This window comes from Crocodylus porosus, unplaced genomic scaffold, assembly GCF_001723895.1.
Source record: "Crocodylus porosus isolate Cpor-Errol unplaced genomic scaffold, CroPor_comp1, whole genome shotgun sequence".
NCBI lineage: Eukaryota > Metazoa > Chordata > Crocodylia > Crocodylidae > Crocodylus > Crocodylus porosus.
In genome coordinates, this window is record NW_017728886.1 from 146,230,864 (window position 1) to 146,258,480 (window position 27,617).

The 27,617-nt window shown below is 41.7% G+C and overlaps 1 protein-coding gene across 2 annotated transcripts in view; it reads left to right on the forward strand.

The window, feature by feature from the left end:
• GMDS (GDP-mannose 4,6-dehydratase) overlaps positions 1-23,880 on the forward strand; it is a 577,786-nt gene extending 553,906 nt beyond the window's left edge. For both annotated transcript variants that reach the window (XM_019542456.1, XM_019542466.1), the window contains exons 10-11: positions 22,722-22,790; positions 23,413-23,880. In XM_019542456.1, the coding sequence (XP_019398001.1) occupies positions 22,722-22,790; positions 23,413-23,475 (132 nt within the window). In that variant the 3' untranslated portion in view covers positions 23,476-23,880. The remainder of the gene's footprint in view (positions 1-22,721; positions 22,791-23,412) is intronic.
• The last annotated feature ends 3,737 nt before the right edge of the window (positions 23,881-27,617 follow it).

A 27,617-nucleotide genomic window follows, 5' to 3' on the forward strand; every position in this document is an offset into this window, starting at 1 on the left:
TTAACTTAAACCAGGAAGGGGTCTGGGACATAAACTGGTTTGATCCAAATCAGTTAAGTCTGATACTACATTCAGCCAGATTTATTTTAAACCAGTTTCAGCCATTTTGAACTGGCTTATGTGCACTGAACTTATGTTCTGCTACAGGTGTAAACCAGTTTCTGTTCACTCAAACCAGTGTATGTGTAATGTCTGTCCCTAACCCAAGGGCCTAGTTGAAAGACTGTTGTAGCTAGTTGCAGGCTGTTGACTTCAGTGGGCTTTGGATGATTCCTGTAGTAGAGAGTACACTTGTTGTTTCAGATAAATCCTCAAGGTCTTCTGGCAAGCATTTTTAGCCAGTCTTCTCCTGTGTAGCAAAATGAACAGGTAGCAGTCAAAAAGCAGACTTTTCTGGTTACTTATTTTACTGAGATTCACAGCAAGTAAATAGAATCTGTCACAGTTATTGCTTTCAGTAGTGGGTCTTTCAGTGCTATTACATTGCTGTAAAACTCCTAGTATCTTCTATGTAGCCTAGTGGCTGGACCCAGAGTTTTTCCTCTAGGCTCTGACACTAGCTTACTATGTAACTCTGAAAGAGTTGCTTATCTTTCTAGATCCCTGACTCCCTATAATCACCTATGGAAAACAATTTAAAATCACCTGACAAGTGGTACACAAGTACAAGAAATTGTATTATAATATAATTACCAGAACTGTTAACTTGACATTATTGAAGCAGTAAGAATAAAACAGAGGAAGAGACTAGTGTGTCTGCCTGAATAGGATCAGAAAATGTTATTTCCTCCCTGCTGTCAATCACAATTAACATTATTTGATGACAATACTGTTGCATTGTTTTGGTAATCTTCCAGGTGTCTTTTCTTGCACTCATGAATATTAGTAACTGTTGCATAAATAACTATTTTTATATACCCTGTCAGGGGTGTCAAACTCACCTTGTGCCCCAGCCCGGATCTGGACCACAGGCCTCTTTGCAGTCTGTATTGTGCCCAGGACACTAAGAAGCAGTGGTGTCAGCCACACCAGCTCTGGCTTCTCTGGCACATAGCAGCTGCAGTGGCATCTCTGACTTTGACCCAGGGCCCCCGCTATGTACCAAAGCTGGAGCTGCTGCTGCCACTGTGCCTTATGCCATGGCAGCAGCAGTTCAAATTGCGCAGCTCCAATGTGGGGCATGTGCAAAGGCCAGCAGCCGAAGAGATGGGGTTATGGTAGTACAGATGGAGAGCGACTGGAGCTTTGTTAGTCCATGCTCACCCTCCTGCCATCAATTGCCATGACCACCAGGGCCAAAGGGCCCCTGATTATGGCAATCCACTGCCCAGCCACACTAGTAATCTGGTGGACCAGATAAGAGTGGCTCCATGAGCCACACCCAGCCCCAAAATGTAAGTTGACATCCCTGCACTTCATCAGTTCATACCAGTTGACATTTTTATTGTGATGCAAGTTATAATTGAGTAGTTAACTGATAGATCATATGGTTTTTATGATCCATGATGAGAAATATAGCTGTCATGTATAAGGAATTCCCATCATAAAACCCAGTGCTCTCATTTCAGTATCTGAATGAATTCCGCCTCAGGTGCTGATTGTGCTAATAAATGCTGAGGACCGATTTTCCCCATTTGCTTCCCCCCCTTTCATTCATATATATGTACTGGCATATTTCTTACCTACCCTCCTCAGACAGCTGATGCTATCAAAGTCCTTGCCATCGGAGTGCTATCAGAGATCTACAGTAGGTAGTGAGTGCTGCAGGAATGTGCCTGTGAAAAGGTCTGGAGGGAAGGTAAGATATTGTTTACCTGAAGTAGTGTCTCAGCAGAGAGTTAATTCCTTGTAGCACTATCCATAATGGAGCAAACCCATTCAAGCCACAGAATTGTCTCGAGTTCTAAGCAGAGCTTACAATATTCAATTTATGTAAAAAGTTTCTTCTGTGTGAGAAGACTGTGGGACTGTTGTGTGTTGAGATTAAGACACAATGTCACCATAAGCTGGCGCTGTTATCCATTATGTTTAGGATATTTGGTATAATTTTCATTGAGGTGAATAGGAGTGGAAACTAGACATCAAACATAAGGACTGAGCCAAAGGTGAAAATTCCCCTCTTGGATTCACTCTCCAGATCTCACCCTGTGTTTGGAACAGGCTGCTTGTCTGGAAGTGCTGACAGGCACCACTGCACGCAGTGTTTGATTTAGTATTGTTTTACAGTCTTCCAAAGAAAGTGTAATGCCTTTGTATCCACGTGTCTTTGGCATTCATGATGATGCATCCCCAAAAGAGGGTGTGGTTTAGCTGAAGTTGTCTGCTTCTCACAAAAAAGAATTAATGATTCCTGTACTACTGTCTGAAAAGGTGGATCTGGAGCCAATTTAATGAGCATAAGTTACAACTGACTTTGGAAGCAATAGCTTACGCTTCAGAGCTTCCTCAGATAGATAGCCAAGGAGCTGTCTGACTGCATGTGTTTTTACACATCTTTTAGCTAAATTTGAAATCCAAGTACAAAATTCAGTACTTAGCTATATCAAATAGATTTGTGACCCTCCCAGAAGAATGTCAGGTCCATAAACCAATGACTGTGTTACCTGGATTCATAAACATAAGGTTTTTTTTCATTTGTGGCAGATACAGTCACCTGAATTGTAGTCATCATTAATCTTAAATAATGAACCCAGGTCTCATTTGCCTCTGTCTTTGCAAATGAGGCACTCACTTAACTGGAAAGCTGAGAAGTAGAAATAACCAAACTAACACGATAGCTTGTATGAGGAAATGGACACAGGTTGAGTATGTTTGTGTCTGTCAAGGTTGGAAAACTTTCAGGGGCTATGGAACTGAAGGTAAGATCGTGGTGAAGTGAAGAGCAGACTCATTTGGTAAATGTGAAAGAGGAGAATGAGTCTGATAGCAAAACACCAATGGAAAGAGAGAGTCTAACCAGAATGCACTGGGGAATGGCCAAGAGCAGCCAATATAGTGGAAAAATGGTTGAGAAGATCTGTATCTTCTGCTGGCACTTGTGAACAATCTCCCCTTCGCTTCAATGGATTTTGCATCAAGCAAGAAGAAGAACACATGAAGGGGAAAGGGAAGCGGAAAGGGATCTTGGAGTCCTAGTGGACTCCAAGATGAACATGAGTCATCAGTGTGATAAAGTTATCAGAAAAGCTAACACCGCTTTATCGTGCATCAGGAGATGCATGACAAACAGAACCAAGGAGGTGATACTTCCCCTCTGTCAGGCACTGGTCAGACCACAGTTGGAATACTGCGTCCAGTTTTGAGTGCCACACTTCAAGAGGGATGTGGATAACCTGGAGAGGGTCCAGAGAAAGGCCACTCGTATGGTTAAGGGCTTGCAGGCTGAGCCCTACAAGGAGAGACTAGGGCACCTGGACCACTTCAGCCTCCGCAAGAGAAGGTTGAGAGGTGACCTTGTGGCTGCCTATAAATTCATCATGGGGGCACAGAAGGGAATTGGTGAGGCCCTACTTAACAAGGTGCCCCTGGGGGTCACAAGAAATAATGGCCATTAGAGAGCAGATTTAGACTGGACCTTAGGAGGAACTTCTTCACGGTTAGAGTGATCAAAATCTGGAATGGGCTCCCAAGGGAGGTGGTGCTCTCCCCTACCCTGGGGGTCTTCAAGAGGAGGTTGGATAGGCATCTGGCTGGGGTCATCTGAACCCAGCACTCTTTCTTGCCTATGCAGGGGGTCGGACTCGATCTATAGAGGTCCCTTCCAACCCTAACATCTACGAATCTATGAGATTACAGAGAATAGGAGGTAAGACAGATACAAGATAAAATACGCTCTGGCAATCAGGACTTGAACCTTCTGGGGTGGTAACATAAATGGAGTGTGTTGAGAATTAATGTGAGGAAGTACCTACCTATTTTGTCTTTTTTTTTTTTTTTAACTCAGGCCTTACTTGGTCATGCTCCCATTAATTTCAGTAGGAGCTTGCCCAAATGGTTTGTCTGCTTATGTGAGAACCCCCAGAAAATAGCAATTACTTATGTGAAAAAGTCAGACACATAGGACAGAAGAGTGAATTGCTGGAGCATCAGATAGGTCTGATTGTAACATGTGGCCAAAATTTTTAATATTGGCTGTGCCAAGTTAGGCATCTACATTTGCACTGAAGCACCTGGAAAAATGGATTATTTTCAAAGATGCCAAAAATCCACAGCTCTTGCCAATTGGTGGAAATGTCTCCACTTGAAAAAATCAAACCAGATTTAGCTAGGTGTATAAATATCAACTGAAATGTTTCACTTTCAGTGCCAAAGCCTGCGAACATTAGCCTGTGCAAATTGAGGCAATCCTTTCTGTGATGCTTTCTGTGATGCTTCTGGTCATACATCACATGTAGTATTTTGAGATTTTTAATGATCTTATTTTCCTCATCTAGGGACAGGTTCTCTGCATTCTGTGCGTGCGTGCTTTTAACATGAGCCTTCACTACATTGTACCTTGTTTAATCGACACTACGCAAAAACCAGAGGCATAGCTAGCTATTCTGTTGCAGTGGACAGAGTGGAAGGAAGGAGGGATGTGCTGAGCCCTGTAGAGCAATGTGTGTGAAATGGGGAGGGCAAGAGGGTGCTGTCAGAGTCTTACCTGCCACATCACAGGCTCACCACATTCTGAGTGCTGCAGTGGTGACAGAAATTCATACTCTTGCAGCTACAGGACAGGGTCCCCATACACTGGGTGCAGTGGCTCCCACAGCATTGGCACACTCTAACTTGACACCCAAGGCTGGTGTCCCACTCACCTATCACTAATCACTGCAAAGTATGTGCAGGATGAGTATTAAACAGTGACTAATGAATATGTTAACAGCTGACATGTTGCTCATGTCTGTAAGGTTCAAGTTCTATGCACCTAATTTTTCCATGCACATTATCATGACTGATCACACAGTTGTGCCCAGGCAGATCCCAGTTAATTGTCTAGCACAGGGGTCAGCAACCCCCGGCACATGTGGCGAGCACAGCACATGAGGCCATTTTGCTCAGCACACCACCACCAGCCTAGGCTCTAGGCAGCTGCTACCAGCCATGAAACCCAGGCTGCTCCCAGCAGGAGACTGGGCAGCTGCAAGCCCTACTGCAAGCAGACCAATCTCTGTGGTTGGCAGCAGCTACACAGAGCTTGGGCCAGCTGTAGCCAGGAGGCTGCAAACATCTGCTCCGGGCTCCAGCATTAGCGCCATACTGGCGGACGCATAAACACCTCGGAGCAGACGGTATGGGAGGGGCCTGAGGCAGCACAACCCCAGCCTGTCCCCCACTGCCGGCACAGAGCTGATGACAGGGCTCCAGAGCCTGGCGCAGCTGTTTATAGCCAGCCTAGGCAGCTGCAGCAGGCAGGATGCAACAGCTGTGCCAGCTCCATGCTGGCAGTGACTGCACGTGCACCTCAGAGCAGAAAGCGGGAGGGCTGTGGTGCCTCAGGCCCTATCCCCACCATCCACTCTGAGGCATGCGTGCACCCGCCAGTGTGGAGCTGATGCCAGAGCCCAGAGCAGCTATTTGCATCCTCCTGGCTGCAGCCGGCCCAGGCTCTGGTAGCTGCTGCCAACCACAGAGCCCAGGATGCTTGCAGTAGGGCTTGCAGCTGAGCCCGCCTGACTCCCACCCACTCCAAGCCCACCCTCTGGTTCTGTGTGTGTGTGTGTGTGTGTGTGTGTGTGTGTGTGTGTGTGTGTGTGCGCGCGCGCGTGCGCACATATGTGTCCCATTCCGGATGCTTGTGTGCATGTGTCTGTTCTGGGTGTGTTCTGGTTTTCTGTGTTCATACACGTGCTTCTCTGTGTGCGTGGGTGTGTGTGTCTGGTTCTCTCTCTGCTCTCCTTTTTCTTTCTCTCTCTCCTTGTTCTCTTATTTGTCTCTTTTTTTCTCTCTGTCATTGCAACGTGCTCAACAAAAAAGGAATACACAACAACAAAGGCAATATTTATGATTATTAAATATACTAATATGCAGTGCATCCTGCCAGAGTGCCATGTACCCCCCCCCCCCGCCCCCATTTTGTTTTTCTGGCATGTTGGCACTCAGGCACCTTCCAAGGTAGACATTTTTTGTGGGTTTTTTGGCACTCTGGCCAAAAACTGTTGCCTAGCCCTGGTCTAGCAGGTCATTTTCATGTGCTCTTACCACAACTGCATGCTCAGTTGTGATAATGTGTGTACAAAATAAACGAGCAAGTGCATGCCTGGAATGATTCAAATCTCACACAAAATGTCCATTGGAATTGTTCTGCTGTTTCACATGAATTGGAATAGAGCTGAGTAGGAAATCATTCTTACATTAAATGAAATGGGGCATGTAAGTAGATGCAAGAAAGGCATCATTTCTGTATTGATCTGATTGTGGTTTGAATATTGACCCTGTTTGGCAGAATCGCACATTTGTAAACCAGGCAACCTCCAAGCATATCTACCAATGCCAGCCTCTGTGGGCAACCAGAGAGCAAAATAAGCTACAACCTCCCAGTCTTGAATAAAGATAGTCTTAAATTTTGCACTTAAACACCTTGCTCTATTTATCTAAAATCATGGGGAGGACCTAGTCATTGCCTGAAGCAATTAAGAATCAGGCTGTAGCCACTGAGAGAACATCTTAGTCTCTGTTTCTCTCATTTGCAGGTTGCTTTTCTCATCTGTTCCAATAGGCCCTTTTTTCCCCTTCTGCAGACTTATTTGCCTTAAAGGACTTGTTGAGGGAAAGAATCAAATTTGCACATCTGAGGAAGGGAGGCAGAGATTCAAAGGGATTATAGGGAGGTGTCCCAGAAGCTCTCTGGGATTTTTTTTTCATGAGTACTTTATGACCTGCAGTTTAATTACTCATGTTTTCCTAACCTGTGTGATAAACTGAGCTGAAGAGGAGGAGAAACGATGAAGCCACAGAAGTGCCAACCACTACCTACGTACTGCAGCAGGCATAAAGCAGCACGACTATGAAGTGGTGGTGCAGGTTGTGATCAGATCCAAGCAAGCTTCTTTTTCAACTGGATCACAACTCTGACTCTAATTGTCCTAATAAATGATTCCAAAAGACCAGGAGGCAGTGAGGAGCCATCCCTCTCCACCCCCTTTCTGATTGCTGCTTGTACAGAATAAGTTTGTGATACTTGCTGATTGTATCCTATTTATTCAGAATACTTCACTAAACATCCATAATGAATTTAGTTGATCTTTTAAACTAAACTGCCAAGCACATCTGTCAGGCTTGTAAAATCATTTTCTTTAATTTATTTGTTTCTCATTCTACAATTTTAGTGCTTATATTTTCAAAACAGACCTTAAGATATTTGTTGTATTTTTCTAAAAAGTCTTGAAGGCTTCCATATTAATTTTTTAAAAAGTATAGATCATTGATATGATATGGAGTGGTAATAAGATGGTAGTGGTGGAAACTGTTTTTCCCTACACTGTAGCATGAAACATAACAAGGAGTCTTTTGCAGCCAATGAGAGACAGGATTACTGACAGAATAGAGTGACACTGAACTCTGCTCAGTATTATGATGTCCAATTTTACCTCTGCCATAGAAGTCATAATAATCCTCCTCCAAAAATAATAATGTCCCCAAAACCTGAGCTTCTGGAATCCTGTGATTAAATAGGAATCTTTCTTTTCTTTCTTTTGTTTTTTTGTTTGGGTTTTTGTTTGTTTGTTTGTTTTTTTAATGAGTTGCTGGGCATTTCAATTTTGAAGAAAATCTTAAAAATATAAACCCTGAAAGCTCAACTTTCAGCAGATTTGAAAATATATGGTTCCTTATTTTTATCGTGTTATTTTTAAGTGGATCTTTTGGGGATTTTTTGTGCTTTCTGCATACTTGGGGGTTTTGTGATTTTTTTTTTTTTTTTTATGTCCAAAAAGTTACAACAGGAAGCAGGAAAATCTAGAAATTAAAAGCTGATGCCTTAGATGAGAGAGAGAAACCTAGAGAATGGAAAACAATGGAGATAAGGTATTTACTATAGTAGAGGTAAAATAGAGCGTATGATCTGCAGAGCTGATGGAGGAATGATTTTTTAAAGGCTACATCTTACTATGAGTTCACAAAGGAATAAGGAGGCATGTAATAGAGTCCAGAATTTGATCCAAAGTGATCTGAATACTTGGAGTGCTATATAGGTACTAAGATATATATCTTAATAATAAGAAAGTAGCATGGTGTGGCAGATAATACTTGACTGAGAGCCAGTAGACGTGGGTCCTTTGCTCTGCTAATGACATGCTGTATAAGATTGATCAAGTCATACAGTTTGTCTGTGCCACAATTTCAGTCTTTGTAAAATGGAGGTGATAATTCTTCCCTGCATTTGGAAAATGTGCTAAGGTGTATGAAAGATTAGTGCTGGGTATTTTTGTTGTTTTATTGTATGGAATCTGTATCTTTCTTTTTTTCTCTTTCAGTTGGACCATTATTTAATATGCTAGCACTATCTTGCATTAGTAGTAATAGTTCTCCTCCTGAGTCTTGCTCAGATTACTAAGAGAGAACGGCTACCAAGATGCTTATCTAGCTTGTTACTTCGGTTGATTCTTGGTTGCACTATTGGTACCTGACAACCCTGCCATTCAGCATTTTCTGTGTTGCACAATATTGCCCATGACATTAGAAAGAGATATAATCAAGTAAGTCAAATTATAGAAATTAGAAGTGACATATACCAGAAAAAAGATATAAGACTTGGAAGTGTTCTGAGGAAGCATACATTTGATATTGACAGCTTTTTGGAGGGTTGGTGGGGTGGGGAAGGACTGCCATTTTTTACGTATTTGTGCAGTTTACAAAGGGACTCTCACCTAGCCTTTGTGTGTTACCACAATGTAAATGAAAAATATAGGGACAGCTGAATATCAGCCTGTTTGAAAAACAGTTCAGTCTTTAATTGTTATTTAAACATCTCAAAGGACTATCTATTCTCAGAAGAACTAAGTACTGCATGATGAATCTTGCATTTGGAATATCACACACAATACATTAGGGATATTTCGATCCCATACTCACTGAGTATATGTGGAGCCATGCAGAAAATGACTGTGTTTTTTTTTTTTAATCCTGGTTTGGAAGAAGAATTTGGTAAATAGGGCAGGTCTATTAGAAAATGCTAACTTGTCTCTCACTATAATGCTCTTTCATATTTGACTGCTGCAGGGTGAAAAAATCTAGAATTTGTTGGTAACAGATCAAAAATTCCTTTCTTGTTTAATTGAAGGTGTTTAAGTGAAGGAGATCATAGAAAGGACAGCTTTAAAGCTGTGGTATCTTCATTCAAGAGTACTGGAAAAGGAGCAGAATATATGTGTGCTTTTAAAAGTGCATGTGTGCGCGCACGTGCATGTGTACACGTGGTAAGTGTATGTTGCCAAATTTGTCAAATTTATGCTTCTAGGCAACTTCTCTGAGCAGTAATAGTGGTTCTTGTGTATGCTTCTTTTGGACTCGCTTCCAGATACTGCAGTAGTTTTAGTCCTGTCACTCTGTGTAACGGGCATAACATATTGCTTTTAAATCTCTGCAACAGTTTCAAGAAAACTGAGGGTGAAGGAATGAAGAAATTTGATCTTTGTATTATCTCAGAGGTTGGGACAAGTAAAAAGGAATAGGCTGGTGGCATAAGAAGAGAGGATCAGGGCTGAGGTAGGAGACAAAGAGGAGCAAATCTAGCATCTCCTGGTAAGATGATAGGGTGGGAGGAAAGGAGAAATGGGATAGGCATAGGCATAGGAGAGGCAATGGTGAAGTGGAGAAATAGGGAGAAACACTGAATGTGGGATGACAGGGATGATGCTACCTTGAATAGGAGATTGGACTAGATGGGAATCCTGAGGTCTCAACCTGCCGTATTTTTCTATTATTCAATGAGTCTAAAAGAAGAGAATAACATTATTCTAAAAAATGAGAAATTAGGTTTTACAGGAGAATAAAATAATTCAGACGTGTTAACAGAATGAAAAAATGAAACAAGACAAAGACAGTAACATATGGTATAAAGTGGAAAAGATGGAAGAAAAAAGAAGGAAATTATTTAACAGGAAAATACCTTTATTATTGTTAATGAATTTGCCGTTTATTGGTAGTTTGGGTATTTTCTCAGTTTTTTAATTAATACATTTTAAAGAGAGAGTGATGGACAAAAAACGAAAAGTAAACCAAAAAATTTCCCAGTCCTTCCCATCTCAGGGGTTTAGGCTCTCCCCTGGATCTGGCAACTTCCGTGCACTCTTTACCATCCCTCTTTTCATTCTCAAGAGCTGAAAGTTACACCTAGGAAACTGTTTTTATTATCAGTCTGGCAATATGCAACAGTAAATCACAAAGCATTTTGTGGCAAATGAGTTTATTTTTCAAACTGCAACAATAAGACTCTCAGGTATTAATAAGTAAAAGCTCGAGTTGAATTGTAAGGGATGTGAGTGAGCTGAACTCACTGCGTTACCCAAGTACAATATACATGTGCTAGCTGATTTGCATCACAGACAAGTAGATGTATTAAGTATATTGTTTACTGTCCAATATTGTTTACTAACTATCTTCATTATTTTATGTTCTGGAAGGGCTTCTTCTAAAACAAAAAATGCACTTGTTTGATTTATTTTATAAATGTGAAATAATACAGATGTAAAAGGGATGATTCATTTTCTAGAATTAGTATAAATTGAGTTAGAGGATAACATTATGAAATTCCATGTGTATTTAGACTGGGACATAAAAGTTACCAGTGTAGAATACCCAGGATGTATTGAATGTTAGATAGATGGACAGAGACAACAATTGCCTTGCTAAAGCATTTTGGGATCCTTGCTGAAATGTAATACTAAGCTTGGTGTGTGTGTATCTGTTATCTGGAGTAGGGCTTTCTTGTGTTCAGATCAGGGTCCTGCAGTACATTTTCCCAGATTCTAATTTTTGACATTGAATTCAACATAGTGGCATAATAGAACAACTCAGCCAACCGTGAACATAACTACAACTGAAACATATCCCCTCCTATTGAAATCAAGAGTTGAAAGTGCTTAGCGCTGAAAATCAGGTCCTGTCATGTGTAAGTGGCTTTTCTGTTTAACAGATTAAGTTCTGGGCCCAGTTTTGTGGGTAACCCGGCCTGCTCAGCTCAGAAGTCAGGAGGGAGGGAGGCCAAGGTGTCCATACCGATGAAATCTCTTGTTCTTGGGATGCCCATGGATGCTCCACCTTGCAGCTGGCTACAACAAACTGCAGTGGGCTATTCCTGCAGCTAGGGGTCACCACAGTGCAGCAGCACTTGGACCACACCCCAGCACATCTTCTGCCCTAGGAATGTGAAGGTGAGAGAGTGCAAGGAGGCAGCAATGCCATGTCTGCACTGTTGGAGGATTCCTTTCCTTCAATGGAAGTTCTCAAGTGCTTGTTCAACACAAGTTTTACAGTGGCCAGGATCTGACCTTTTGTCCTTGGCAGTCTTATTTGGCTGAATCCATATACAGAATAAAAATAAACATATTTAGAAGCAGGAAATACAGCAGCCTCCTATTGGGCAATGAATGAGTGTGCAGTGTTAAATATTGCTGCTTTGTTGCAAATACATACCTGCAAAGGGTTACTGTTTGTAGTGTCCTACTTGGACCGGCATTCTAAAGCTTTCATCAAAGTAAATCTGATTATTTTGCACATGGTTTTCCTGAAAGGATGTTATGATTTTCTAGATGTTTGTTAGCTGGTGATAAATTAGGCTTTTATGATGTCATGTGAAAAGCCACCACTTGGGCTTCCTACTCTATCAAGTGTGCTGAAGGATGCATTCAGGGCACACTCCAAATGAATAATCCTCTCCTATCTTGTTTGACTTTTTAACCCTTTCATGGATTACTTGCTTTATAGTGAGAGGTGTTTGGCAGAGAAAAATACAGCCTATTGTATCAGTTCCATGGAGATGTTTGCATCCCCCTTTTACGTACTCAGAGTGCCTCTAGTCTTGTAACAGGAAGATTACTTCTGGGCACCTCCTGAACCATAAGAATCCTGCCCTGCCTGTTTTTATCATCTATTGAAAAGGGTTTCTGAATCTGGCATTTGTCAGTGATTAACTGAAATGCAGGGAGGCAAAAAGGGCCACTGTGAGATTAACAGAGAAGATGTAGGAGAGGCTGCCTCAGAAACAAAGACAGTAACAAGAGACAGTCCCAGACAAGGAATTGTGGCTCAAGGTGCTACAGGGTCACCCAAAAATGTGCATACTGAGCAAGGAGCCATCTAGAACTAGCCACTAGGAAACACAAAACACAAGGGTGAGTTTGAACTGCTATCCCTCTCCAGTGTGTAGGCCCCTGAGTCACTGCAGGCAGGGGCCTCCCTCCACTCGCAATGCAGACCCCAGAATCCTTTCCTGAACTAAGCCACCAAAAACTGTTTTGGGGATGTTGGTCTTTTCTATAGTGCATTAATAGTTGCAGCATTTGCTCAGAAAGCTGGAGACTTGAGTTCAATGTCCTCCTCAACCTTAGGATGTTCAGCTCTACATCTCTACCCTCCCAGGAGAATGCCCTAACCCCTAGACTAGGCTGTGGGGAGGAACTGTCTACCTCTCCAGTTAAAGCTGTGCCAGTATGCAGAAAGGAATGCAAGAGTCATGAGACCTAAAGAAGAATGTGAAAGTGGCCACATGGCTCTAGTCCAGTTATTATAAGCCCCCTTGACAGGGTGAGCAGTGGGCTACAATGAGACATGCAGGTTTGGAAGAGTCAGAGTTTTAGACACATGCCTCTCTTCAGTATTCCCTATTGGCTGGCTTATGTGTCTCCCCACTCTCCCCCAGTCTCCTCAAAGGACTAGCTGGATCCCATTCCAGATCCTTTAAGCTGTATAGAAAATGTGTGTTTAAATTGGTATAAGGTTACACTCCATGAACCAAATGCAAATATCTCATCACACCCAGGTCCTTACAGGGACCTGGGCCTTGTATATTTGGTCACTATTTTGTTGATAACTTAATGAAGCACATTTACAGAAAAATGCATGCCTGTCTGTTTTTTTAATATGACCTTTTTTAGATATGTCTAATTTAATGTATGCAAGTAGAGTCACTAGTTTTATTCACTTTAATAAAATCACTAGTGACAGCATGTCCTGTAAATGGTAAATAGGGAGTTATTAAACTGTTGCTTCATACGTCTTTACATACAAAATAATCTGAATGTTGTAATGATTACTGTCTTCTTTCTGATACTTGCATGGCAATGATTTGTAAGCCTGTAATAGTTATTATAATATTAAAATGGTTCTTAATTATTTTTTGTGGTGAAGGAAGAGTGATGTTATTGAGACAGCAGGAGCAGCTGAGAAGGTGGCCAGTTCTCCCTTTCATCCTAGCATACAAATCAGTGTTGAAACCTGATCTTTTTATGTATGGGTTAGCACATTTAGTTAGGTCCAGATTCCACTGCCATTGGGAAGTATAACTCTTACTGTGCAATTAATCACACTGAAATCACACTGTTTTACAAATAGAGTAATTTGCTAAATAAATGAATACAAATAAAAATAAAAGCAAGATAGGAAAGGGGAATTTAAGCTTCAGATATAACACTTAGGACCTTTTTGTAACAACTGTGTTTAAGGATTGAAGAGGTATCAACCACTTGCTCAAGTACCCTAATAAGTACTCTGCCTGGTGATGAGACCTTACAGGTTCAGACCACAATTACCCAATATCTCATCCTTACTCAAGCAAAACTCCCATTGACTCCAAGAGTAAACGTACATACACAGCATTTGTTCCATGCTAGGATGAAATATTGTGATATAATATAGCCCAATAAGAGACGAGCACATTGATTGGTTAATTAAAAGATAATCTGGCATCTAGAACACTCTCCTGGTGTTAATTCTTCTCTTTTATGACAACCAGGCCCTCATTATCCCATTGGGAAATAATTTATCCCTGAGGCTCCTACTGTTATTAAAGCTCACTAATTTCTCTAGAAACTTTGAATGACATGATTTTGTTGAGAAACTTGCTTTTTCGGAAGCTTACTGTAGCCCAAAGATCTTTAATTCTTTGTACATATGTGGGGATGGGTGCATGGGTGATGGATGGATACAGTACCAGAGCACATGTATATGCCCACATCACTAAAGTCTACTTCACATTTAGAAAATAGAATAAATATTTCAGTTAGGGGATGTGATTTTTTTTAACCTAAAAAGTTTCATCTATAGAAGCTGTAGTGTGGATGCTGTTTTTTTCCAGGAAAAAGGTAATTTATGGGTACTTTCCTTCCTATATGGAAATAACTAAATTGATATAGTTACTGTAACTGCATCCATGTGGTGGGGGGGGCAGGAGGGACATTGCAGTGAGTGAGGGAGTATTATACCCCCTTCAATGGCCTTTTTGAGTGAGTTCTCCCTGTTGTAGTGCAGCGAGCAAAGACAGTGCATTGCAGATTGCACTGTAAATGTCAGTCTTCCACACTATGGAAACTCAAAACAAATTTTGCTCTATTACGTATGTTAAGCTTGTATATATGCACATGCAAAGGTAAACTTATCCCATGTATTGGGTTTCTTTTTCCAAAATAATCATGACTCATACAAATGGCATGTATCGTATTGTGGATTTAATCCTATTCATCTTCCCAGGAATTCTCCCAGTTCTCTCCTTGGGCACCTGTTACACTTAAAGGGATCTAACTATATGGACGCTTCACTTGAGTCTACCACGCCACCAGTTGTTATGTTTACAGACTCATAGAAGTTGGAGCTGAAAGACCCATCAGTTCATTTGATCTGTCTCCCTGTAAATGTAGACTTGTGCCCTGAGGTAAATTTCTATTAGGTGAAATCTTGGTGCCACAGAATTCCAAAGAAATATTGCCACTAGTTCCAGTAGGGCTTCCTCTGGTCCCATGAGGAGAATAGTCCATATTTAATATTGTCACCACCCAGGGCTGAAGAGTCCTTAAAGGTTAGCAACTCTCTTTTGAATTCCTGTAATATTAGCTGGCCTGTGGGGATAAATCTCCAGTTAGGGCAACTTGCATTTAGCAACTAATGGTCTGATCCAAAGCCCAGTAAAGCCAGTACTTGTGATTTCTTTGCATTAGGCTCTGACTCAGGAGGAATTTAGTCTGGCCCAAAGGAAAACTTTCTCCAAGATATTTTCTCAGGCTTCCTCTGGCAAATTAAGAGATTGAAAAATACTCAACCATATTCACATTCTTAAGCATGTAAATCAGTTGACTTTTGCACAAAAGATAAAAGCAGCCATGATCCAGTGTCTGCCTATGCTCTTGTAAGTGTACATGAGCATTATGCCCTTGTGTTGATTAACTGGTGCACTACCTCCATCAGAGTGATTACGCTCTGGCGACAAGAATTGTACAGCAGAGAGGGCCAGCTCCCTCTGTTTTGCTCCATTTGCCGTTTTATCTCCAGTGTCAGTGTGCTTGTCAGAGCCAGTGCTGACTGACTCAATTTCCCTGAAGTTGAGCTGAAGCATTGTTTTAGCACTGACGGCATTCTCTTGGCCCCGCTGATGGACAATACCACTGATTCCCAACTTCCTGAGCAGACCAGACAGCTTGCTGTTTTCTTCTTGTCTCTTATCACCCCCTGTCATTAAAAGAGAGGTCTGGCTTCAGCTTCAGTTTGTGCAGATACACAGCAATAAAGTGGAAAAGGCATGAGGAGGGGGAGAGGGAATATTCATTACAGTTATTATCACTCTTGTGTTTGTTGCTGCTGTGAGTTCATTTGCTCTGTGGCAATTGATCCAATTGAACGTTATCAAATAGCTGAGATACAGTTACTGTTGTAACATCTGCTTTGTGGTGGAAAAGCAAGAACTGATTTGATTTATTCGCTAAGTCCTCTTAATGTTAGAAGGACAATGGATCTCCTTTATAAAAAGGAGCTTATTCATGAAGTGCTGAGCACCTGCAATCTATGAAAGTCACTCAGGTTTGCAGGTCCTCAGCACAGGGCTCATTCTGAGGGATACTGAAGTTTGTTGGGGGGATTTAGTTTTATTTTACATAGAGTTTCCTAAGCAGAAAATCAATTTATATATTAAACACACTGGGAAAAGTATCAGAACTTCCACTACAAAGGAAGCTTCATAGAATCCAAGTTTTGCTCTGAGCTGTTTCCACTTGATAGGCTCTCTGCAAACAATGCTGTCTCTCTGAAAAAGCTCACTGTTCCAAGAGTGGAAGCTAGCCTGCTTCTGCTGCATTAAAAACAAATATAGACCAGGAACCAAACTTGCTGGCATTCCTTTATTCCCTTGGCACTTTAACTGCTCTACAACTTTCCTTTCCTAAAAGCAGTAGATGAAAAAAAATAAAAATTGAGTGATACTCCTCACTGCCTTTCTGAAAGTCATATTTATTGGGTATTTCCTAGATTTTGAGCCTTCCTCACTGATACACTTTATTTTCATGTTCCCCTTCCACTTACTACACTTACCGACTGCTACAGTCTTATATTTTTTCTTATGGCATGACAGACATATACAACACTTCAGAGACAAATCAAGATGGTGAGCCTTACCTTGAAGAGTTCAATCTTAAGGGTCCCATCCTGCAACTACTTACAGGCAGACTTGGTGCCTATTGATGTGACTACTTTCATTTGCTCTTTAACTTGGTGTTTCTATTCATCATGTTTGTACCTACTAATGATATTTCTGCACTCCCCTTCTGAAAGACTTTTGCTTTTATTAACTCTACACATTACAAGTCGTTCAAATGAGGTCAACAGGGAATGCTTGCATGCTTAAATCTTCTTGCAGGAGCAGAGGTGTAGTTGAGACACAGTATATCAATACCTGTGGTGACAAATACTGGGTGGGTTAGAGGCATGAAAGGGTAAGGACAGCAGCAATTGAATTATGCAGTTAGTGAGGCAAGCATCCCAAATATGGTAAGCTGTTTGATGGGACTTCTTCCTGATCTTAGCAAACATGTTAACTAAATCTTTGCTTTAGCAGTTAGGTGTAGCAGCCCTGCAGACATGCTGTGTGGCTGACCTTGGGTGCATCTACATGAGATGCCTTAATGCACAGTAGCCTATTCTACTGCACGTTAGTGTATCATGGCAAAAATCTGGCTAATAAGCTACTGTGCAGTAGAATTAGTCTATTGCACATTAAGCATCACTAAAAAGGCATGCTGTTTTGTTACAGCTCATTAGGACAGCCTAATATACCTTTATATAGCATGGCATATTAGAGGTACTAAACTTTAATACATGCACAATAACCTGAGTTACTGCATAGTGGCACTGGCAAACACCTATTTTGTGATGATACTGCACAGTAGCAAAAGTGCATTAATAAACATGTAGACACACACTTTGCCAATGAAATACCTTACAGAAGCTCTTATTAAAAATAAAAATGAAATGTTTAAATATGATAACCAAGAAACCTGAAGAAAAAAATTGGCATAATAAAATAAATATAGGAGGAGATATGATAACGTCCATGTACATCTCAAAGTTAGAGCAGTGGGGGGACACTGTAAAATAATAGTCAAGTGAAATAGTGTGTTTGTTTATTTCATAGCGTGAGTGGAACTTGAGAGGCAGAGCCCTAAGGAGATATATGGGGAGAGAATAAAAATGGAGCTAGAAGGAAACATTTTATTCAGACTGTTAAGACTCTTGAGAGCTGAGGGCAATTTAGAGGCCCAGGCTTGACAGCTTTTCTGCACTGAAAGGAGTGAAGGGCCAGGCACTTAGTTTAGTGATTCTTTAGCACTTCATTCGTCCACTCTTTGTTTGTGAAAGAGCTGTAACATAAAAAGTCTACTTCCTGAAAAACCTCTTGCACCATCTTGCAGATTTTGAATGTGATCACTACAACTTTTCTGACAGTATAGAACTATTGCATGTTCAGCTCCTTATTTTAGGGTGGGACTCATGTCTCTGCTGAAGCCAATAAGGTTGGGATTTCACCCTTGGTGTTTTATAGTGCCCGTGTTTTCATTGGCCTTGCTCTTGATTTTATATTGTGGGATAACAGAGCAAACTCTGAGCTGAAGTACTGAGCTGAATTGATGAATGTTGTAAATGAATGATACTGTCTGTACACTTCTTGTAGGCATGAAGTACATCTCTCTCCTTTTTTTGTCATGCTGTTTTGAAACTTTCAGATTTCCAATTAAACTTAATCGAATTAGGCAGTTGTAAATTGCACCGTGAAGCCAGATCAATTACCTAATGAGTCAAAATAAAAGTAGTGATGACATCCTGTATCAGAACTCAAGAAATGTGGTATTTACATAGAAATATTTAACATGTCTTCCTTGTGGTTGTATAACCTATCTGTAAAAATATCTGGCCATACTACAGAGTAGGTTTGTCTGCCTGTGCCTTTTTTTTGTCCAAGGACCATAACATCTCCATAAGATGAAGTTTGATGAAACTAAGGGTTCTTTTGGGCACATACACTACAAGCTATAATTAATGTGAAGGGGAGAGAGCTAGGCAAACAAAAGAATGTATCAAAGTTAAACTCATTCTTTCCCTGCCTCCAGAGAGGATCATATCACCACTCAGAGAACTTGTATCTTTTGGGTGTTAAATAGCAATAAGCAATTTGGCTCCTGGCTGTTACCCCTTTAGCTTACTACACCACATACTCAGCTCTCTGTATCCAAGAATAGATAACCACTTGCATGTTAAACTTGTGATTTATGTCCTTCATTTTCTCTTTCATGGAAAATAAAAATGTAGTGTCAGATCCTCCTAAAATGGCTGTTTAACAAAGGACAGTTTATTAGTGTTTTAATTGGAAGTTCCAAGTACTGAAAAACAACAGAAAACAAATTCTTACCTCCTATACCTAGCCCGTTGGAGTCTTCATAATGTCAAAGAACCCTTTTTTTCCACACCTTGTATATTTACATCACAATGGGCTCATCTGCATGAGACGCTAAGTGCACAGTAGCCCAATATGGCAAAAGCCATTGTGCGATGCTACTGAGCAGTAATATTAGACTACTTGCACAGTATCTTCACAAAATAAGTGTTTTCCAGTGCTACTATGCAGTAACAAAGATAATTGCGCATGTATTTGGTATTTGTTTATACAAGTACTAAATAAATGCACAGTAATGAGGACTGTGCAGTAGCATTAGTGTAGACACAGCCAGTGATAAAGAAAAAAGATTGTGGTAATGCTAAAACATGAAATATGCTGTCATTTTATCACCTACTATTGCATCAGAAATAGGAATATTGACAGGTCTTCATTCAGCAGTAGCTGTGCTTTGTGAATCACAAAGGTCCACTTTTTCTTTTTGGGACCTATTCCATCCCTTTCACAGACTTTTTTGGTGTGCCTGTATCTCAAGGAAATAAAACCCTGGGCCTGAAAAGTGGTAAGACCACTGAATGGCATGTGGAGCTTCAGTTAAACCTAAATTTGGAAGTATCTGGTTGAAACTTTGAAATCTCTGGTTTCAAAAAAGACTTTAATAATATAAACAAAGAGTGATTCTGTTCCAAGAGGGTTTCTTTTTAAACATTCTTTTTATTGTAATTGCCTTATTGTTTTCAAATTATGAGCTACTTGCAGAAAAATACAGGAAACATGACTGCAATACAATCCTTTAATTAGTAATAGCTGTTTTCCAGTCATCGTTAAGTACATTTCTATTCTGTACTTCAGGCTTTCACTTGTAACACAACCCTCAGATATAGATGTGATGTTAGGCTGGTTGGTTTAAACTGCAATATTGTATCTTATATCCATTTTATCTTATGTCTGTGTATTAACTTTCATAGAGCAATTTAAAAAGTCCATAGGAATAACTGTGTTTATATAGAGCTATTTTAAAACAAATCTTACTGTAAAGTAGTGTTTCAAGAAAGTCTATAAGCTACTTTGGGAGAGCAATTTAAAATGTTTTAACCTGAGTCAGATGGGAACATTGCATTACCTTATATACTAAATATTTTTACAAACTAAGCACCGTTGTACTTTATTGTTAGCGTGTGTAACCTTTTTAAAAGTGTTTTTTGGAGTCTTACTCTTTAAGAGTTAGAAGTAGGTTGGACTTCACATGCAAAGCTTTTGCATTAGTTATCTTTACCATTCAGTACTGTGGTAATATTTGTAATTTTTATTTCTTAGCATTTTTTTCTTATATATGGCTACTCAGTGATTGAGTGTGAAGGCCTTGAATTACAGAAGACATTTTTGAGGTAGACAATTTTAATTGGAGAATATTTTTACAGGAAAGGTTAAAGTTTGCTCCCATGCTGTTGAAAATCAGAATAAAGCTGTATACAGTGGGGTTGCATTCCTCTGTCTCTAACCCTTTTTCTAAATAAGTAAAGAATCATGACACTGGGTAAGGTTTTCAAAAAATCTGATTTTGAAATAAAGATTGTATTTGTAAAGTTATGACGGCTGCAATGTTTATGAAAAATAAACTCCAGTTTTATGATTAAATGTCCTTTATGTCTTTTAAAACTAGATGGAACTGAAAATGGCTGCTAGCTAATGAATTAAATAATGTTTTAAATAGTTTATTATAGTATTGATTAAAATGCAACTATTTTTACACTTTTTAAGGAGGGGGAGGGTCTTGTTTCTTCATATATGTGTCTTTCCAATGCACATTTAAATAAAATCCAGATAAAAAGCAGTGGTACTTAAATGTACCCTTATGACCTGAACCAAAATCTATCCAAGGGGAGCTTTTGCCATTTTAGAGCCCATTTTGCAATTCATATTCGTATGGAGATCATTTCTTCAGAGGAGTAATTTTATGATACCCCCTCCCCCACCCATGGGGGACCCGTTACATTGGCATGGTTTTGAAGGATTTGGCCCAAAATCTCTATTGCAGTTTCCAAAAGCCACCCTAGAACTGCAGTAACAAATTAACAGGATAATTTAGGGAAATGAAGCAGATTTGTTCCAACAGTGGTTTGTTTTGAATCAGTTGTTTACTCTCTTCTGAAGGAGGAGGCTAACTCCTTATTTGTACCATGAAGTTTGAATTATTAAAAGTGCTGCTTGGAACAGTCTCAGCAGACTTGTTTGTTCCATATCCCCCATTTCAGGATAATTCCAGGAGTGATTTTCCTCTGCTCCTAGAATGGAGCTGCCTAGCTTTATGTAGCATAATTATGAAGAATTTCCTATGTTTTGCTGTGCAAGATCTGTCAGTTAACATAATGTGTGTCTTTGTCTCTCAAAATAAACGCAAAACTTTAGAACTCTTGATTCAGAGATTATAACTTTCATTAGACCAACTAAGAAATCACCCAAAAAAACTGTCTTTTTCTGCAAGTTTTTGAGCTCAGTTGCCTTTCCTCAGGCGCAGGGAAAATTAAAGATAGTAAAAAGTCCACCATCTTTAATTTTCCCTCAGCCTGAGGAAGGGCGACTGAGCCCAAAAGCTTGCAGAAAAAGAAATTTTTTTTTGCGATTTGTATCTGAAATGCACGATGCTCTTGGAGTACTTAAGCGAAAATGCTCATCAGCTCCCACACTGGACAGGAGAGTGGAGGATGGAGAAAAACATATTTCTCCAGTTTTAGAGAAACTTTATCTTGCTGTGTTATGCCACTGAAATCAAACCCAAGAGCAGAATTCAACCCACAGATTTGATCTCCAAGTTAAAGAAAAGACCTTGCTATACAACTATAGTTATCTTGAGTGGTCACCTACAGGCAGCTTTTAATGATGCTTTAAATGAGAATGCTTATGCAAATTTAAGCAAAGTGATATTGATCTATACAACTAACTTCTAATCTAAAAGCAACAAACAATTTATAGTAGTCCTTAATTTCATTAGAGATGCAATAAGTGTATATTTTTGTAGCACTTTAAAGGTACTTGAATCAGTAAAGATATATTTGACTGACAGCTGCTCAGTTTCTTCAACAATATTTCAAAGTTGTTTCTGTGTATCTAGCTTTTATATATCTGGTTACTTTCTTTTCTACTTGGCTGTTCAAATTACTTTAAAAAATATTGCATCAAGAACTTTCTCTTTCCCAGTATCAGCTGGTTGTGCCTACCCTACCCTGTAGCCATGCAGCCACAGAGAGATTCTTAGCAGTCTAACAGCACTGTCCTTTGCTGATCACATGTTTTTTATTTGAAAGAGAACATTTCAGTTGTCATGTTTGCTTTGTGATTTACTCCTATTTAAGCAAAAGGTGATGGGGGGGGGTGTGCAGTGATTTGAAACAGCTCTTGCGGTAGCATGACCAGGATATATGACAACTTCATGTAAAGCGTTCATCATTAAAGAGTCAATTAGATTTGATGTAAAAAAAAATTACCCCTTTACTTTTTATATGGCTTAGGCAAGGATTCTTAAATGTTGCTTCCTGGTGATTTATAGGCATCTAAGGTTTGACTGAAACTGAAGTACTTCTAAAAGGAATTGATTTTTTTGTCTGTTTCTAAAAATGGCCTGAACTGATGTAGCAGAGCTGTGAACCATGGCCTTACCTTTCCACCTATCATTTCAACCTGTTAAAGAAGCCAGGCTGAAGTTTTCCTTAGCCTGAAGGCTTTCATTCTAGCTTTTCTTTTCAAGACAATGTGTAGCTACTGAAAGCCTCAAGATGCATTATATAAGAGTGAACAGTACAATGGCAAATTTTAACGTTGCAACGAAGAGCCAGATGAAGAGACCTTACAAATGTTTCTTTCTCTTCCTCAGGAATTTCTTCAAGGAGATTGTACCAAAGCCAAACAAAAACTAAACTGGACACCCAGAGTCACTTTTGATGTAAGTTCTTCTTCTTCCAGTGTGTTCATGGGCGTGTGTATGTGTCTTTAAGAGACTCGGTGGGGGGGGGGGGTGGAAAAGTTCTGTGTTAATTGATTTAAACAGAAAAATAAATTACATTTTCAACAATGATTCAAAGAAGACTATTAAAAAAAAGCCACTAGAGGAAAGTGGAGTAGTAATTCAACTTCTAACATTCTTTGGATGGAGTACTGCGGTTCTCAACATTTTGGAAAAATAGCTAGCTTTGAGTTAGGATCCCAACCTTAAAACACAGGCCAAGATTGAATAAATCAGTATAATAGCACAGCATTCATGTAACAAAGCCTAGAAATGCACAAATAAAATTACCGACGGTTGTTTTTAATAAAGCATTTAAACTGTATGTCAGTGCTATTTCAATGTTGACTCTATGGGTGGTATTATTCTATATCCATTTTGTGGTATTTTTTAAATCAGTGCTCAACTTTACACAGCTCCAGTGTGTGGTTAAGGAGATGCAGAGGGTTAGGTTCTTGGGGTGCACTGGATATTGCAAATATGAATGTAGGCTAAATAAGGGGAAGCGTGTTGAGTCTTCATGTGGTGGATAAATAACATATGCCTCTGTTCCCTCTTGCAGGACCTGGTGAAGGAGATGGTGGAAGCTGATGTGGAGCTGATGAGGAATAACCCTAATGCTTAAACCTGCTCCTGCTCCACAGCACTCATGTCATTTGCCCTAGGAAAAAAATAATCACTCCGGATGTTTGCTTGAAGGGATACTGTCTGCCTCTCAGTGGGACATAATCTATTGGAGAGGAACCCTTGGACGGGTGCAGGACGATTTGGTGTTGGGGCTTTTGTAATTTTATTTTATTTTCAGTCCTTTTGTAAAGGGAACGGTTTAACTTTCGGCCCTTTCATTTTGCACATGAGATCTCACACCCCACTGCTACTCCATTCTGCTGTCACTTTTTTTCTTGCATTCGAGATTTAACCCAAGAGAGCCTTTTTGCCTGATCATGAACCTTAAAATACTGGCTGAGATCTGGGGGGAGAGGATTCCCATTAATTTCCTTTTGATATTAAAAATGATCTTTGCTATTAACCAGGAGTGGGTTTGAGTACTTTCTCCAAACAAAGGGGGGGAAATTAAAAACAAAACCAAAGCACTCCAGGCCTAGCACTTGGTCGCTGCTCCCTCTCTCCCTCCTCCCCAGCTTCCCTTTGCAGTACACTCCTTGTTTTTCTACCCTCCACCCCAGTGTCCCGTTTCCACCACTTGAACTCTTTCAAGTCGGGAGAACTGATCTGACTGACAGTGAAATCGCCTTTTGACCGTGCCGAATTAATTCCTAATTGCTCGAATATCTTTCAGGGCAAGGGGGGAGAAGGACGGGGGTGCAAGGCTTTCTGAAACCTCCCTTTCAGAGCTGGGAGAGGGGTGTGTGCGCGGGGAGGGGGGGCGGGGGGCGTGCAGAGTAAGTTTCTCTGTCCAGCACCTTCTCGCAGACTCGAGGCTTTCACAGCCCCAGCTTCTGCTCACTATAATTAGATCTTATTGAACCGGCTGGAAAGAGCCAGCTTCAGAAATAAAAACAAAATCAAAGGGGGGGGGAAGCTGGGAGGTGAATAAATATTGTTGGGCCGCGCCGTGCCAAGGTGCCCGGGTTAGCCAGAGGGCGGCGGAGCCCATATCCTCTTCAGCATCTGCCCTCACCCGCGCTTGGCTCTCCCGCCTAGGAGGGGGCAGAGCCCGCCCTCGGGGCTCCAGGGCGACACCATGTCCCTACCCGTTTGCAGGCGTGTGATTGCGGGGGGGGGGGGGACAAACGGGCATCACATCTCTGAGGTTTTGGGAGGAGGGGGAAGGGCGCAGAAGTGGACAAGGAGGGCAGCTGCGTGCCGCAAGTGCACACGTTTGCACGAGAGGGCGTAAGCCTGAGTGGGGACTTGGCCCCGGGGGAGGGGGAGGCACTCGCCGAGGTGCGCCAGGCCGGCCGGGCGGCGCTGCCCCGGGACGAGGACGAGGAGGTTGCAGAGGCCGAGGGCGCGGGACGTGGCGGGCGGCGCGCAGGGGGCAGCGGGAAGCGGCGCGCGGCTCACGCGGGAGCTGCGGGCTGCTGCTAATTGGAAACAGATGCTTCCTTTCAGGCTGACCCCGCCGGGCAGGGGCTGAGCACTGCAACTGCAGAAAAAAGTAACCCCCGCCCCCTCGGCTTGCGTGGCTGCCTGCAGGTGCAGGGGCGCGCCCGGCTGCCGGGGGCTGCTGCTCGCGGGGAGATGCGGAGAGGCTGCGAAGCGCGGGAAACGCAAGGATTCCCCGCCCCGCCTCTAATCCAGACTTCTGTACTGCGACTAGCTCCGACCCGATCTCTCGGTGTAGCTACATACATTTACACGACTGAGGACGACGCACGTGGTCACCAAACTCCAGAGGCTCGCACAGAAAAGCGTGAAAGCAGTCATTTGGGGGGGGGGTATATACATGTACATATATGTGTAGTTTGTTAGTGTGTATATAGCACGCAATATATGTACTATATATTCTTTGCTATAGCACGTAATATGTATGTGCTAGATACGTTGTTCGCTATTGTGTATATATAGTTCTTTATTTAGAAAGAATGCTATATATAATAGAGAACAACATATGCCTAGCACATGTATTACGTATTATAGCACATATATGTTGTGTGTTTTTATATAATAGCAAACTATATTTATCACGCATTGTGTTCTATAATAGCAAACAAAGAACTAGCCCGTGGATTACGTGCTTACATACAGTAGCAAAATATATGGCACATATGTATTACATGCTACATAATAACATTAGTACGTATGTGTATGTGTTACGTAATCGTAAACAGTATATAGCATGTATGTATTATGTGCTATATAATAGCGAACTGTATTAGGACATGTTTCCCATGCTATATAATAAGAAACTTTGTTTTTATATAGTTTGCACAGTTTGCATTTTTGCATATTTTGTTTGATATTGTATACAACATGTATTATGTGTTATATATAATAGCAAACAAAATATGCATATCCTATATTATCTGCCACGTATAATAGCAAACATACACACACATATCCATATATATACCACATAGATATTATGTCCTATATGGAATAGCAAACCATATATATATATAGTGCACCGTATAATAGCAAGCAAAATAGATATAGCACATAGTATGTGCTCCATGTAATAGCAAACCAAATGGATATAGCACATAGCATGTATAATAGCAAAAAATATATATAGCACATGTATAATATGCTATATATAATAGCAAACAAAATGACTGGTTTTCACCCTTTCCTGTGCAAGCCCCGGAATTTTGGTGGCCAGGTGCCTCTTCTTCGATCTTATACGCGAAAATGCTTTCCCTTCCCCGTGATGTTTTCCCCATGAGGGAGATAAATGTTTGTCCCGATTCGGATTTTGTGAATCGACCCGGTACGGGCACGCGTGTGCGGCCTGTGCGCTCGTGTCCGAGCTGCGCTGGAGAGCAGCCGGGGCCTGCCGCCCCCCGCCCGGGTTATCTTTTCGTGCGCAGTTAACAGGTGTGTGCGGCTGGAGATGCGCCTCTGCTCGTGTGCTTGTGCCCTCTCCCAGGCACCGGCGCACACGTGGTGCGGGAGGAGAGAGGCTCACACCCACTTGCAGAATGAATCGCCGGCGAGAGGCGGGGGTTGCATTGTCGCTGGAGCTGAAACGCGAGCCCCAGCCCGAGCCACTGCTTCCCCCGCCCGGCAGGAGCAGCGGGGCTTTCGCACGTGGCCCTGCAGAGGGGCGCACAGAAGGTGCCCCCCCCCCCGCCGGGGCAGGAGCCCTCTGCACGGTGGTAAAGTCTCCACCGCCACTTCTGCTTCAGCGGCGGCTCTTGGTCGCCAGGGGGGTTTGCTTTGAGGAAGGGATCTGAGAGCATCTTTCCCCTCCCCAGTAGCTGTGACCCAGTAACGACACCATTTGTTGCAGATCTTTAGTAGCACATACTTTAAAAAAAAAAAAAAAAAGACGTTACAAGGCGCTATTCATTGCAAGGGACTGGTGGGGATGATTTTTTTTCTCTCGCCATAATTTATTGGCTGATCTGTAACTCCGACCTCATTGGATATTAATTAATACATCCCTTAAGAAGAAGAGGGGGGAAAAACCACTCTAGCTAGTTTACACAAGCTAACATTTATTTTCCCCCTTGCTCCCTTCTTTTCTGTGGCACCTCGAAAGCTGCTGGTGCACCCCACGATTTTGGTTTTTCCATCTGTTTGGGGAGGGGGACTTGGTTATACGCGTGACTGTGCTGGTTGGAGAGACTCGTTATTGTACGAGTCGAAGAGACAGGAGAAAACTGAACTATACGGATAACTTTCTTAAATGGGGGCGGGACATTGCTGTCAGAGCTAAATCTACCTTCCAGAAATACCCCTGCTTCCATGCCCGTGGTGCGTAAGGTTGGAAAGGTCCAAGCTGTGATAAAGATGAAGAAGAGCTGGCCTTTCCCTGCAATTCCCTGTTCCCCTGCAATTCCCCGTGTCACTTCTCAGTCCTCCCGCTCAGCCGCTTCTCGCTATACTGCACGAGTCAAGTGCCCTGAGTTTTGCCCGGGGGTTGGAGTCCACGGGGCTCGGATGCGGTGACTGCGGGGGGCTGTCACGCCCCAGCGGTGCCCTGGGGGGGGGGGGATGCCGCGGGGGGGACGCGTGGCCGCACCCTTGGGGCTCCTACTCCATTAGCAAGGGCGGCTGTAATTGCAAGTGGTCATCAAGTCTGATCTCGCGAGCAGCCCACCCCCCTGTGCCACTAGTGACTGCAGCCTAGTCCCAGAC